The 14,634-nt window shown below is 46.3% G+C and overlaps 1 protein-coding gene across 3 annotated transcripts in view; it reads left to right on the top strand.

The window, feature by feature from the left end:
• mrc2 (mannose receptor, C type 2) overlaps positions 1-14,634 on the top strand; it is a 263,455-nt gene that overhangs the window by 136,458 nt on the left and 112,363 nt on the right. For all 3 annotated transcript variants that reach the window (XM_041173462.1, XM_041173463.1, XM_041173464.1), the window contains 3 exons: positions 710-825; positions 3,951-4,096; positions 9,115-9,335. In XM_041173462.1, coding sequence (XP_041029396.1) covers positions 710-825; positions 3,951-4,096; positions 9,115-9,335 — 483 coding nt within the window. The remainder of the gene's footprint in view (positions 1-709; positions 826-3,950; positions 4,097-9,114; positions 9,336-14,634) is intronic.

Here is a 14,634-nt window from a genome sequence, read left to right on the forward strand (position 1 = left end):
CTGGCACGTTGAAGCCTGCTTTTGGGGTAGTACAAATGCTGCTGCTCTCTCGTACATTGAGTTCCCTGTCAGAAGAAGTTGCCAGGCAGTTTATGTTGCTATGTATATTAGGGAAGATGGTGATGTAATGGTGATGTTACTGGATTAGTGACCTAGAAGCTCGGGCTACTACTCTAGGGACAGGGGTTCAATTCCCATCATGGCAGCTGGTGGAATTTGAATTCAGTCCATAAATCTGGAATGTAAAGAATTCTCAGTAATGCGACCATGTTGTTATAAAAACCCAACTGGTTCCCTTCCCCTTTAGGGAAGAATCTGCCATCCTTACCTGCTCTGGCCTATGTGTGACTCCAGACCCACTACAATGTGGCTAACTCTCAACTGCCCTCTGAAATGGCCTAGCCAGTCATTCAGTTCAAGGGAAATTAGGGATGGGCAACAAATGCTGGTCTTGCCAGCGACACCCAGGTCCCATGAAATAATAAAGGAACTGCACAATGAGGTAACTATTGCCACTGTTTAAGGCTATTGTGCTCATGTCATATTGGATTTAGTCCATAGAACTTGCAGATCTTTTTGTGGAAGATACCAACTAAGAGCTGCAAGTCCATTAGTGACAATGCTGGCTGTCTCTGCTCTTAATGGCACAGCACTGTAATCAGTCCATTTGGCTCTTCACTAACAAAGTATTTATTTCCTTTGGACGCAGGGCTGGAGGTTGCATGGCTCTTCCTGCTATTTTGTGGGTGAGGAATCAGTGACCTTTGACGAGGCCTTGAAGAAATGCACAGGTCAAAGGTCGACCCTTGTGACCATCCTGAACAGGTACGTGAGATTCCTATATTCACACAAAAAACTGACATCTAACTGAGGAAGAGCAGCTTGGGCCTTACTGCTCTGAGTGACCTCAATACCAAAGCGATCAGCAGTGCCACAGTCTCTTGAACATCCTCCAATTTTAATCACTCCACTATTGGTGGCTACGCTTTCAGTTGTCTAGGCCCCAAGCCCTGGAACACCCTCTCTGCCCCTCTCTGCGCCTCTACCTCACTCTCCTCCTTTAAGACACTTCTTAAAACCTACCTCTTTAACCATCTGACCTAATATCTCCTTATATGGTTCAGTGTCATTTTTTGTTTTATAATGTGCCTAGGACATTTTATTATGTTAAATTGCACTATATAAAAATAAGTTTTATGCAAACTGCCAATTCACTCCTTCCCCCCCACCTTGTGTGCGCTGCAGTGGAATCAATCTCAACGGAACCATTTCCAACAAAAATTGAGATCTATTTTATTTTGAATGCCTTTCACCAGCCATTTTAACGATAAAATAAATCCCAACTGACCTTATTTTAGGGATTAGGAGAGTGAATATTTTGTTCTCATCCAGATGATAATCCAGGGGAATGAAACACTTCCCCATTTTGGGACCAGTGTCAGGATCCAACACCCTGGGTCGTGCACAGTTCAGTGCAACAGCAAGTTGGATTCATATAGCGTCCTTATTGTGGTAAATCATCCCAAACTGCTTCACAGGAGCTTAATCAAACAAAATTGACAGAAAGCCACATAAGGAGATCAGACACACATGACCAAAAGCTTGGTGAAGAAGGTGTTTTTTTAAGGAGGAGAGAGAGATGTAAAGATGAAAAGATTTAGGGCCCAGGGAATGCTCAGGAGGTCATAACTGGAGCACTGCAGAGATCTCAGAGTGTTGTAGGGCTGAATTAGGTTATAGAGATAGGAAGGGGTCAGGTTACTGTGGAATTTGAAAGCAGGAATACGATTTTAAAGTGGTACTGCTGGATTTGGTGCTAATGTACATCAAAAGATGCAGTGGTAAAGCTCTCTACTTTGCCCCAACAATATACCACAGCTCTATCCCCTTAGAGTGAACAGACTGGGAAAGAGAAGACTGAGGGATGTCTTGACAGTGGGCTTTAAAATTATGAAAGGATTTGATATGTAGACATAAAGGAGAGCTTTCCACTTCTAGGCAAGACCAGAACTAGGGTCATAACTATAAAATGGGCATTAATAAATCCAATAGGAGAGTTCAGAAAGTGGTTAGAATATGGGAATGGCTACTGCAAGGAGCAGTTGACTAACATAAAAGCATTTAAGGGGAAGCAAGATAAACAAGGGGGGAAAGGAATCGCAGAATATATTGATGGAATTAACTGAAGAAGGGTGAGAGAAAGCTCATGTGGAGCATTACCACTGGGATGGACCTGTTGGATTGAATGGCTCGTTTCTGTGCTGTAAATACTATGTAAGGTCACCGCCTCCTTCAGCAGAGTGACATCCTTCTATTTCCTGTATGGACCATCCTTACGCTGTATTTGTATGTGAAGTTACCAGGTTCGCCTCAAAACAGAGCTGTGGGCCCACAGCCACTATGAACTGGCTTGAGACTCCCCAAACTCAATTTAACTTAATTTTTATAGACCAAAATATTACTGAGCACTGAGCAATGGAATAGTCATAGTCATACATCTGCATTCAAGGTGTTGGTTTATAGGAGAGATTCCTGGGGGTTAATTGTAATGGGGATGGGGCAGAGGGAGCTGGAATGCTACAGGGAGTTAACCATGAGGCTTGAATCATTTTAACCTCTGGCCCTTGCTGAAATAATCCAGATGGTCTCTCGCTTTAGAGTGATGTCAGGGTCGGCAGGAGGGGTTGACAGGCTGAGGACCTGTGTGAACATCCCCCGGCATTAAGTTATGTGTTGGGGAAGGGGTTTAGCAACAGGTCCTGTACTGTGAGGGTGGACAAGGCCAGGTCTAGATAGGCCTAGACAGGGATGAATCTTTGCAGGAACCGGGAGAGAATTCCTGCTCCTCCTGCTCCCCAATGATTCCACAGAAAGTAATTTTAGAAAAATTACCTTGGCCCCTTCTGACCATTCACACACACCCTGATCTGGCTGTTAAGCTTGGCACCATGTGGCTTGGCGAGTCCAGAAGTTAAAATAACATTGTGGTGCCATTTGAGTGTTCGGACTGCAACCTACCAACGTTTCTTTTATTCTTTCATTGGATGGGGGCGTTTCTGGCAAAGCCAGCATTTGTTGCCCATCCCTAATTGCCCTTGAACTGAGTGGCTTACTAGGCCATTTCAGAGGGCAATTAAAAGTCTACATTGCTGTGGGATTGGAGTCACATGTAGATCAGACTGGGTAAGGATGGCTCCTTCCCTAAAGGAGTGTTAGTGAACCAGATGGATTTTTACAACAATTGATGATAGTTGTCACGGCCATCATCACTGATGACGAGCTTTTTATATTCCAGCATTTTTTTATTAATTGAATTTAAATTCCACCACTCATGCCCCCAAAGCCTGGGCCTCTGGATTACTAGTGCAATGAGGTTATCATCACTCCACCATCTCCGGTCCTGCTGGAAGTGGGTACTTCTTGCCCCTGTTCTCAGGAAGGTGATGGAGAGGGGGCAGGGACATATCGGGAATGCTGCAGCACACCCTTCACCACCCACACCCTCCATCCTCCAACCACCTTGTCACCAGCCACACGGTTCCATTGGGTGGCGTTGGGAAGGGGCTGATTTAAAAAGGACCCCACTGTGCGTTATGAAGAGAGCCTCCCTCTGGCTGGTGGGAAATTCCAGCTGGTGAGGGTGTTCCTCAGCCCAGGTGAGTTTGCTGTCTGGTTATAGAGTGAGACTGGGACACCCATTTAGAGCTGTTTAAGCTACACCTGTCCTTCACTGAGGAGTATCACCCGGGGACATGAAGAAATGGGATAATTGGCCAGGAACATAGTGAAGCAGTTTTAGGATATCCATATGTGGAATTTGAAAGTACATTTACTATTTATAAGTTATTGAGGCATGTCCCATTAATCTAATCTATTCTTCAGAAGCTGAGTCTTACCCAGTTTTAAGCTGCTGCCATTATGACTCTGATATTCATTCTTTCTCCTGTTAGATTTGAGCAGTCGTTCATCATCAGCCTCATCCTCGGTCGTTCCGGCAACTTCTGGACAGCTCTACAGGATGCCAACCACCCGGGGGTCTTCCAGTGGATGGGTGGCGACGCTGTCTCCTTCACCAACTGGAATCGAAACCAGCCAGGTAACGGTGTGGCCTCTTTAAACCTTGCCGCTCGAGCATGGACAGGCATCACTTGGGAATATTCTGGCTGCCTCGGGCGGGTTCAACAACTGCTTTGGGTTTAGGGGAATGGTTGGAGCATGTGACCCTCCAGCTGTGTACACTTAAACCCCCCCCCCCCATCCACCTCACTTGCCCTGGGAAAAACATAAAAGAAGTTCCTGGTGTAGATTTTTGAGACTTTTGGGTTGCAAGGGTAGTGTCCTCGGCCCAAATATCTTCAGCTGCTTCATCAATGGCCTTCCCGCCATCATAAGGTCAGAGTGGGGATGTTCACTGATTGCACAATGTTCAGCACCATTCGCGACTCCTCAGTTACTGAGGCCATCTATACCTGTATGCAGCAAGACCTAGACACAATTCAGGCTTGGGCTGGTAAATGGCAAGTAACATACATGCCACAGAAGTGCCAGGCAATGACCATCTCCAGCAGGAGACCATCTTCCCTTGGTGTTCAGTGGCATTACCATTGCTAAATCCCCCACTATCAACATCCTGGGGGTTGCCATTGACCAGAAACTGAACTGGACTAGCCATATAAATACTGTGGCTACAAGAACAGGCCAGAGGCTGGGAATTCTGCAGCAAGTAACTCACCTCCAGACTCCCAAAGCCTGTCCACCATCTATAAGACACAAGTCAAGAGAGTGACAAAATAAAGTCCCCTTGTTTGGATGACTGTAGATTTTTAAGGACATTCAAGAAGCTTGACACCATCCAGGACAAAGCACCCTACCTTAAAACATTTACTCCCTCCACCACCAGTGCACCCTGACCTCAGTGTGATTTACAAGGTGCACTGCAGCAACCTGCCGAGGGTCCTTCAACAGCACCTTCCAAAATCCACAACCTCTAATCCATGAAGGATAAGGGCAGCAGGTGTATGGGAACCCCCACCACCTACAAGTACCCCTCCAAGGCACATGCCATCCTGACTTGAAACTCTATTCCTTCACTGTCACTGCATCAAAATCCTGGAGGCCGTCTTTAACAGCTCTGTGGGTGTACCTACACCATCTGCAGTGGTTCAAGAAAACCGATCACCACCACCTTCTTAAGGGCAATTAGGGATGAGCAACAAATGCTGGCCTAGCCAGTGACACCCAAATCCCAGAAATTAATTTAAAAAAAGATTTTGGAAGTACCGTAGCTGCTGTTTAGGAACAGGAAGAAAATAAGGAACTTGTGACCTTCTGCAACCTCAAGATGTCCTATTGCACTTTACAGTCAATGAAGTACTTTTTGAAGTGTGGTCTCTACAGTAATGTAGGGAAAGCAGTAATCAGGGCATAATGAGATCCCACAAACAGGAATGATATAATTAGCATCTCATTTGTTTTTAGTGATGTTGGATTAGGAATAAGTTTTGGACAAGGCACCAGGGTGATCTCCCCTGCTCTTCTCTGAAATATTGCCCTGGGATTACCTGACAGTGCAGACAGGACCTTGGTACACTACCTGATCTGCAAGCTGGGCACTTCTGACAGTGCAGCACTCCCCCAACACTGCACTGAAGCATCAGCTTAGATTTTGCGTTCAAGTCACTGGAGTAGGACTTGAGCCCACAATCTTCTGACTTAGAGGTGAGTATGCTACTGACTGAGCCACAGCTTTCTCATTTAGCTGCGCTCCATGCCCTCAAGCAACCTAAGATCTTTTCATGTAAGGAAAATGAGGAAGATAAAGTTTGTACACACAGAATTTGAGTGCTTTTATCTGCTGTGAGGTGCCGCTGGGCAGGCAGCAGTCAGGCGGGCCTGATGCTATTTGCTTTGGCCGCACATTGATGTGAAGCACATCTGGAACTGATATCACTCGGTGGCAAGGAAATGAATGTGCAGTGTGATTGGATGGCTGTCTGAGTATAATTGCTCTGGAGAATACTTTCGTTTTTATAACTGCTGTAGAAGGACATCTGAGCTGTGCAGCTTGTTAATAATGAAGCTTTGTTCTATAAAAGCACACACACACACACACCCACACACACACATCCCTATGCACACACACACACACACCCATAAGACCATAAGACAAAGGAGCAGAAATTAAGCTATTCGGCCCATCAAGTCTGCTCCGCCATTCAATCATGGCTGATAAGTTTCTCAACCCCATTCTCCTGCCTTCTCCCCATAACCTTTGATCCTCTTACCAATCAAGAACCTATCCATCTCGGTCTTAAATATACTCAATGACCTGGCCTCCACAGCCTTCTGTGGCAATGAATTCCATAGATTCACCACTCTCTGGTTAAAGAAGTTTCTCCTCATCTCTGTTCTAATAAGACCACCCACTCACATACTGCACACACTCATACACCCACCCAACCACACACAAATACACACACACTCTCACTCACGTACCCCCACACACACACACACACATACCGCCCCCAACACACACACACACATACACATGCATATACTGCACATACACACATGCACACATACATGCACACACAAAGACACACACACTGCACACACACACACACACACATGCTGCACACACACCACACTCATTCAAACCACACACACACTCACACTGTACACACACATTCAGATTGCACACACTCACCCCATACTCACTCACACACACACACACCACAACACATATGCATGCACACATACACACACACTCATTCACATTACGCAAACACACACATACACACACACACACAAAGCCACACACATCGCTCACACATAATCACAACATACACACTCCATGCATGCATGCACACACACACATACCCTGCACACACACACACTCACACCGCGGAGACACACATACGCACACCTCTCACATGCACGCACACACACACACACAGGCTCTCACACACACTGCTCTCACACACACACAAACACACACCCACCCCACATGCACACACAAGCACACCGCACACACTGCACACATGCACATACACCCTGCAGACACACACCCTGCACATACTCGCACCACACACACACACACACACCCACCCAACACATGTGTGCAAACACATGCACACACTGCACACACGCACACACTCCGCACACACTTGCACCCTGCACACACTTGTACCCCCTCCCCACACACACACACACACACACACACACACACACCCCGTGTGCACAGCACACACAAAATCTGGAGAAGTAAAATGATACAACTGCACAGTAAGTGCAGCGCCGGAACCCCATGCTGCTACTTCAATTTGGCTTTGCTACACAGCCTAATGCTTTCTATCTCCATTTTAAGGTAGTTGATTTCCACAGCTGAAAATAAACAATCGTTAGAAAGATCCAAGACGCACATCCAGACTTTTTGTGTTTTGGCCAATCTGAAGGGAAATTCTACACCTGGTAAAATGTGACTGTGACAGTCCAAATCCAATGTTTTGGATTTTTTTTTTAGTTTGCTCTTGGGATTTGGGCATTGCTGAGAAGGCTGCCATTCATCGCCCAATACTCTCGGGACAGGTGGTGATGGGGTTTCTTCATTGTAGCAGGATTTGATACAACTGAGTGGTTGGTTAGGCCACAGCAGATGGCATTTAAGGACACAGAGGGCATAGTGGTGTGGACCTGGAGCGGCACAGGGTCCCGCCTGGGTAAGGGTTTCCTTTACGCCCGCGAATTAATGAGCCTGTTGGGCTTTTATGACAATATGTCACCACCAGCTTTTCATTTCAGATTTTTTTAAACCCGAATTCAAATCCTCAAACTGCCCAAACACCCGTCACTGGACTTAGTCTCCAGAATGGAATATTCCACCCCTTGAGGCTGGGGAGCACTGGCTGATTTAGTGCTCCCCCCCCATTCCTTGTCTGATAACCCAGGAAGCAGTTGCAGAATGATCTACCGCTACCCCAGCTAAGATCAGCACGGAGCGGAGTGGGGGTTGTACTATTTAACCTTTAGGCCTGCCTGGTCAACACAGCATGATTCACTCACTAGACCAATGAGAGGAGGAGTTGGAGGAGCTTTGCTGTGTTCGTTATTTCTAAATTAATAGCTGGATGAGTGATTAGCTGGGCCGGGTATTGCTGAAGTGTTCATTCGGTCTGCAGTTAGAGAAACTGCATCGAGCGAAGACAAGGTTATTTTTGGCAGTGTGATTCCAATTGCAGCAAATTCCAGAGAGCTCGGGTCATCTTCTTATTGATGAACATTAAAACGTTACACTCAATGTACATTGCCAGTGAAGGCGATTAAAAATGTAATTATTGTAAGCTCTTGCATCAACTTTTTATGGTTGCGTATATATTGTAGTTTGACAGGACGATGTTGTCTAGGGCCGTGCATTGTCTGAACCAGACTCCAACAGGCACAATAGTAAGTCTTGGCTACCATCTTGGTCTGTCTAAAATATTCAGGGCTATTGACTTTTGCCAAAAACCATGCAGGAAAGGGATTGATTCCTAGGGCCCTGATGTTCCTTGTGCTGTTGAAAAGGCATGGAAAAGTCCTCAACAGGAAGAGAATATGACTCTACATCGTGAGAGTCTGGGAGTACCTGGGGAGTCGTGGCTCTCTTTTCAAAGCCAGGGTTTTGACCTTTTCCCTTTTTCCTTCAAGTGTTTCTGGACATCCCACTCCAAAGCCACACTAAACCCCACACCGAACCTGAAATCCTTACAAAGAGGAGTGATCCCTGAGTCTGTGAAAATGGAAGAATAGCTTTGAATTTGAGCAAGTACAAAGACAGAGTCTTTTTGCTCCTTGATCTGGCAACACTGCAATGATAGAAAATCCAACAATGTTTAATTGATTGTTTTTTTTTCTCCAAGATGACCTGACTTGACCGCAAGGCACTCAAGGAGATATCAGGACAGGTGACCCAATGCTCAGTCAAAGAGGCTGTTTTTAATCACCGCTCTCTTCTCAATCTGTCCTTATTTTAAATAAACAACTAGTCTGGCATGTGTGTGGTTCCATGTCTCCTAGATTGTGGTTTGCAATGTTACACTGGAATGCTGAGTGGATGAACTGAGCCTTCTGTTACAGGTTACAAAGGTGGATGTGTGGTGCTGGCGACGGGAAACTCTGTTGGATTATGGGATGTGAAGGATTGCAACAGCTTCAGGGCCAAATACATCTGCAGGCAGAACCTGGCAACCTCACTCGACCCAGGAACTGGACCAGCAGCTGTGACTCCTACACCTAGTGTGACAGGGAGCTGTCCAACAGGCTGGGCCTCATCCCCAACTCTCCGATACTGCTATAAGGTAAGGAGAGTCCAAAACCTCTTTGCACACGTACACATTGGAAAGCAGTCACAATTCATCTCAACTTCTCTTTGAAGTTCCAAGTTCACCTGTTGCATCATTCCAATTTGCATCAGCCTGTCATTGGCAACTGTGCCACCAGCTCCAGAGGCTATAAGCTCTGGAATTCCCACACTAAACTTCTACAATACCACTCTCCACCTCTTCCTCTGCCTCTACAATGATCGTTAAAACCTAGCTCTTTGACCAAGCTTTTCATCTCCTATCCTAGTATCCCCTTAAGTTGCTCAGTTTTGTCTGATAACACTCCTGTGAAGTTCCTCAGAACATTTTACATTTAAGACACCGTATAAATGCAGGCTTTTGTTGTTCAAGGATTTTCACCCTGGGAGATGGTTCAGATGGGAAATAGCTCAAGGCCTGATTGTGACAACGCTCTCTCACTGTCTTAACATAACGCTATGAGTACCTATCTATTTCAGGGACAGACAGGGAACTGTTTTTCCCCATAGCTATGATTAAATCACTTTATGTAGAAACAGTTTTGTAATGAGACTCGATGTGGTGAGGTTCAGCATTATTGAACTGAGTGAGCCAAAGTGGAAAAGCAGAGCTCCTCATAATTAGCACAAGCAGATTTCAAGATGTACACCTCTACCATAATGGCTGTAGATTGATGGGTGGGTAAGTGGAGAAATGTGGCTAAAGTGAGAATCTGAGTTGAATGGCATAGAACATAGGGAGAGGGTGGTGTAGCAGCATTGTTACTGGACTAATCCAGAGACCCAAGGTAATGCTCTGGAGACTCGGCTTCAATAAAATATCTGGAATTAACAGTCTAGTGATGACCATGAAACCATTGTCGATTGTCATAAAAACCCACCCAGTTCATTAATGTCCTGTAGGGAAGGAAATCTGCTGTCCTTAACTGGTCTGCCCTACATGTGACTCCAGACCCATAGCAATGTGGTTGACTCTTAACTGTTCTCTGAAATGGCCTAGCAAGCCACTCAGTTGTATAAAACCACTAAAATCAAGTCAATGAGGAATGAAACCGGACGGACCACTCGACATTGACCTAGGCACCAGAAATGCCAATGTCAAACTCAGCCCTGTCGACCCTGCAAAATCCTTCTTGCTGACATCTGGGGGCTAGTGCCAAAATTGGGAGAGCTGTCTCACAGACTAGTCAAGCAACAGCCTGACATAGACATATTCAAGGAATCATATCTTACAGATCTGGCAGAGGTGGAGGCACAGTGGTATACAATCGGGAAAAGAGTTGCCCTGGGAGTCCTCAACATCGACTCTGGACCCCATGAAGTCTCATGGCATCAGGTCATGCAGGGGCAAGGAAACCTTCTGCTGATTACCATGTACCGTGCACCACCCCTCCCACCACCCCCGCCAACACACCTCTCAGCTGATGAATCAGTGTTCCTCCATGTTGAACACCACTTGGAGGAAACACTGAGGGTGGAAAGGGTGCAGAATGTGCTCTGGGTGGGGCTTCAATGTCCATCACCAAGAGTGGCTCAGCAGCACCACCACAGACCGAGCTGGCTGAGTCCTTAAGGACATAGCTACTAGACTGGTTCTGTGGCAGGTGGTGAGGGAACCAATAAGATGTTCAGATATACTTGATCTCATTATCACCAACCGGCCTGCTGCAGCTGCATCTGTCCATGACGGTATTGGTAGGAGTGACAGTCCTTGTGGAGACGAAGTCCCGCCTTCACATTAAGGATACCCTCTATCGTTTTGTGTGGCACAACTGCTATGCTAATTGGGATAGATTTTGAACCAACCTAGCAACTTAAGACTTGGCATCCATGAGGTGCTGTGGGCCATCAGCAGCAGCAGAATTGTACCCAACCACAACCTGTAACCTCATGGCCCAGCATATCCTCCACTCTACCATTACCATCAAGCCAGGGCATCAACCCTGATTCAATGAAGAGGGCAAGTCAGGAGCAGCACCAGGCATACCTAAAAATGAGGTGTCAATCTGATGAAGCTATAACACTGGACTACTTGTGTGCCAAACAGCATAAGCAGCAAGTGATGGACAGAGCTAAGCGATCCCACAACCAACAGATCAGATCTAAGCTCTGCAATTCTGTCACATCCATTCATGAATGGCATTGGACGATTAAACAGCTAACAGGAAGAGGAGGCTCCACAAATATCCCCAACCTCAATGATGAGGGAGCCCAGCACATCAGTGAAAAAGATAAGGCTAAAGCATTTACCACAATCTTCAGCCAGAAGTGCTGAGTGGATGATCCATCTCAGCCTCCTCCAGAGGTCCCCAGCATCACAGATGCCAGTCTTCAGCCAATTTGATTCACTCCACATGATATCAAGAAATGGCTGAAAGCACTGGACAGTACAAAGTCTATGGGCCCTCACAATATTCCGGTTAAAGTACTGAAGACTTGCACTCCAGAAATTGCTGCACCCAGAGCCAAGCGGTTCCAGTACAGCCAGAACACTGGCATCTACTCGGCTATGTGGAAAATTGCCCAGGTATGTCCTGTACACAAAAAGCAGGACAAATCCAACCCGGCCAATTACTGCCCCATCAGTCTACTCTCCATCATCAGTAAAGTAATGGAAGGGGTCATCAACAGTGCTATCAAGCGACACTTGCTTAGCAATAACCTGCTCACTGATGCCCAGTTTGGGTTCCGCCAGGACCACTCAGCTCCTAACCACATTATTGACTTGGTTCAAACATGGACAAAAGAGCTGAACTCGCGAGGTGAGGTGAGAATGACTGCCCTTGACATCAAGGGAACATATAACCGAGTGTGGCATCACAGAGCCCTAGCAAAACTGGAGTCATAAGAAATCAGGGGAAAACTCTCCACTGGTTGGAGTCATACCCAGTACAAAGGAAGATGGTTGTGGTTGTTGGCGGTCAATCATCTCAGTTCCAGGACATCACTGCAGGAGTTCCTCAGGGTAGTATCCTCGGCCCAACCACCTTCAGCTGCTTCATCAATGCCATTCCTTCCATTATAAGGTCAGAAGTGGGGATGTTCGCTGATGTTTGCATAATGTTTAGCACCATTCGCGACTCCTTAGATACTGAAGTAGTCTATGTCCAAATGCAGTAAGACCTGGACAATATCTAGACTTTGGCTGACAAGTGGCAAGTAACATTCACACCACACAAGTGTCAGTGAATGACCATCTCCAACAAGAGGGAATCTACCCATCACCCCTTGACATTCCATGGCATTACCATCACTGAATCCCCCACTATCAACATCCTGGGGGTTACCATTGACCAGAAAATGAACTGAACAAGAGCAGGTCAGAGGCTATGAATCTTGTGGTAACTCTCCTCCTGACTCCCCAAAGCCTATCTACCATCTACAAGGCACAAGTCAGGAGTGTGATGGAATACTCTCCCCTTGCCTGGATGAGTGCAGCTCCAATAACACTCTAGAAGCTTGACACCATCTAGGACAAAGCAGCCTGTTTGTTTGGCACCTCATCCACTAACATTCACCCCCTTCACCACCAACGCACAGTAGCAGCAGTGTGTACCATCTACAAGATGCAATGCAGGAACTCACCAAGGCTCCTTAGACAGCACCTTCCAAATCCACAACTGCTACCATCTAGAAAGACAAGGGCTGCAGATAGATGGGAACACCACCATCTGGAAGTTCCGCTCCAAGTCACTCACCATCCTGACTTGGAAATGTATCACCATTCATTCATTGTTGCTTGGTCAAAATCCTGGCACTCCCTCCCTAACAGCACTGTGGGTGTACCTACACCACATGGATTGCAGAGGTTGAAGAAGGCAGCTCACCACCACCTTCTCAAGGGCAGTTAGGGATGGCCAATAAATGCTGGTCAAGCCAGTGAAGCCCATATCCCATGAATGAATGGAAAAAAATACAGATTTAGAAACAATTTACCCCATCTGCACACAAATTCTCTTGATATATAAACAGAGAATGGTGGAAATACGCAGCAGGTCTGGCATTGTCTGTGCAGAGAGTAAAAGAGTTCATGTTTCAGGTCAGTAACCTGATTACATTGGAGATGTTACAGGTTTTATGCAAGTACAGAGGCAGGGAAAGTGGGGAAGGAGGGAAAGAACAAATGGAAGATCTGTGATGGGGTCAAAGGTAGGAGAGATGAAATGACAAAAGGGATGATGGTACACAGCCAAAGGAGATGATAATGGGATAAATAAAGCAACAAAGGATGCATTAGAGGAGGTGTCAGTGCAACAATAGAATCATTACAGCTGCCGACCAAAAGAAAATTGCGAGTGTTTATGGCCTGAAATTGTTGCCTCAATGTTGAGTTTAGAAGGGAGTAAAGTGCCTATTGAAAGATGAGGTGCCGTTCCTCAAACTTTCAGTAACCTTCACTGGGACGTTGCTGGAGGCCAGTGACAGAAGTAACATGGCAGTGAGGCAGAGAATTAAAATGACACGTGACTGGAAGCTCACCATCACACTTGTAGACTGAATGGAGGTGTTCGACTAAGCGGTTGTGTAATGTGTGCTTGGTCTCTCCAGTGTGGAGGAGAGCACATTGTGACCATTGAAAGGAGTACACATAAATTGGTATTTCACTTGCAAGAAGCATTTGGGGCCCTGGAGTGCAGGGAGTGAAAACGTGAAAGGATAGGTTTTTCTTCTCCCGTGCTTGCATTAGACGTTGAGATGGGAAGGAAAGAAGTTGTTGGGAGGGTGATTGAGGAACGGACAAGGGTATTGCAGAGGGAACGGATGGTGACATCACACTGAAGGTGGTGGAGGCTGATCAGTTGAACACGGGGGCTGGTGTGGTGGAAGGTGAGGGCAAGAAGAACCTTATTGTGGTTCTGGGAGGGAGGGGAATAGGTGAGAGCAGAAGTATGAGTAATGGGATGGACACTGTCAAGGGCCCTGCCAACTTCAGTTGAGGAAAAAGATAGATGCAGTAGAAGCCCCAGTATGGAGGGTGGCATCATCAGAACAGATACAAGAGAGACTAAGAAACTGGAATGATCCCATCCGAACCGTTGTTGGGAGCACAGGATCCTACATGATCAATTGTTGGGATGCACAGGATCCTAACTGATCCATTGTTGGGAGCCCTGCTCCTACACTGGATTAGAACTGCAGGATTCTTCAGGTCTCTTGAACTGAGATTAGAAAGTCCCAGCTCCTCTGTTATATTAATTTATTCTTTCATGGGATGTGGGTGTCTCTGGTAAGGCCAGCATTTTGTTGCCCATCCGTGATTGCCCTTGAACTTAGTGGCTTGCTAGGCCATTTCAGAA

Source organism: Carcharodon carcharias, chromosome 23, assembly GCF_017639515.1.
Source record: "Carcharodon carcharias isolate sCarCar2 chromosome 23, sCarCar2.pri, whole genome shotgun sequence".
In the NCBI taxonomy this organism is placed as follows: Eukaryota; Metazoa; Chordata; class Chondrichthyes; order Lamniformes; family Lamnidae; genus Carcharodon; species Carcharodon carcharias.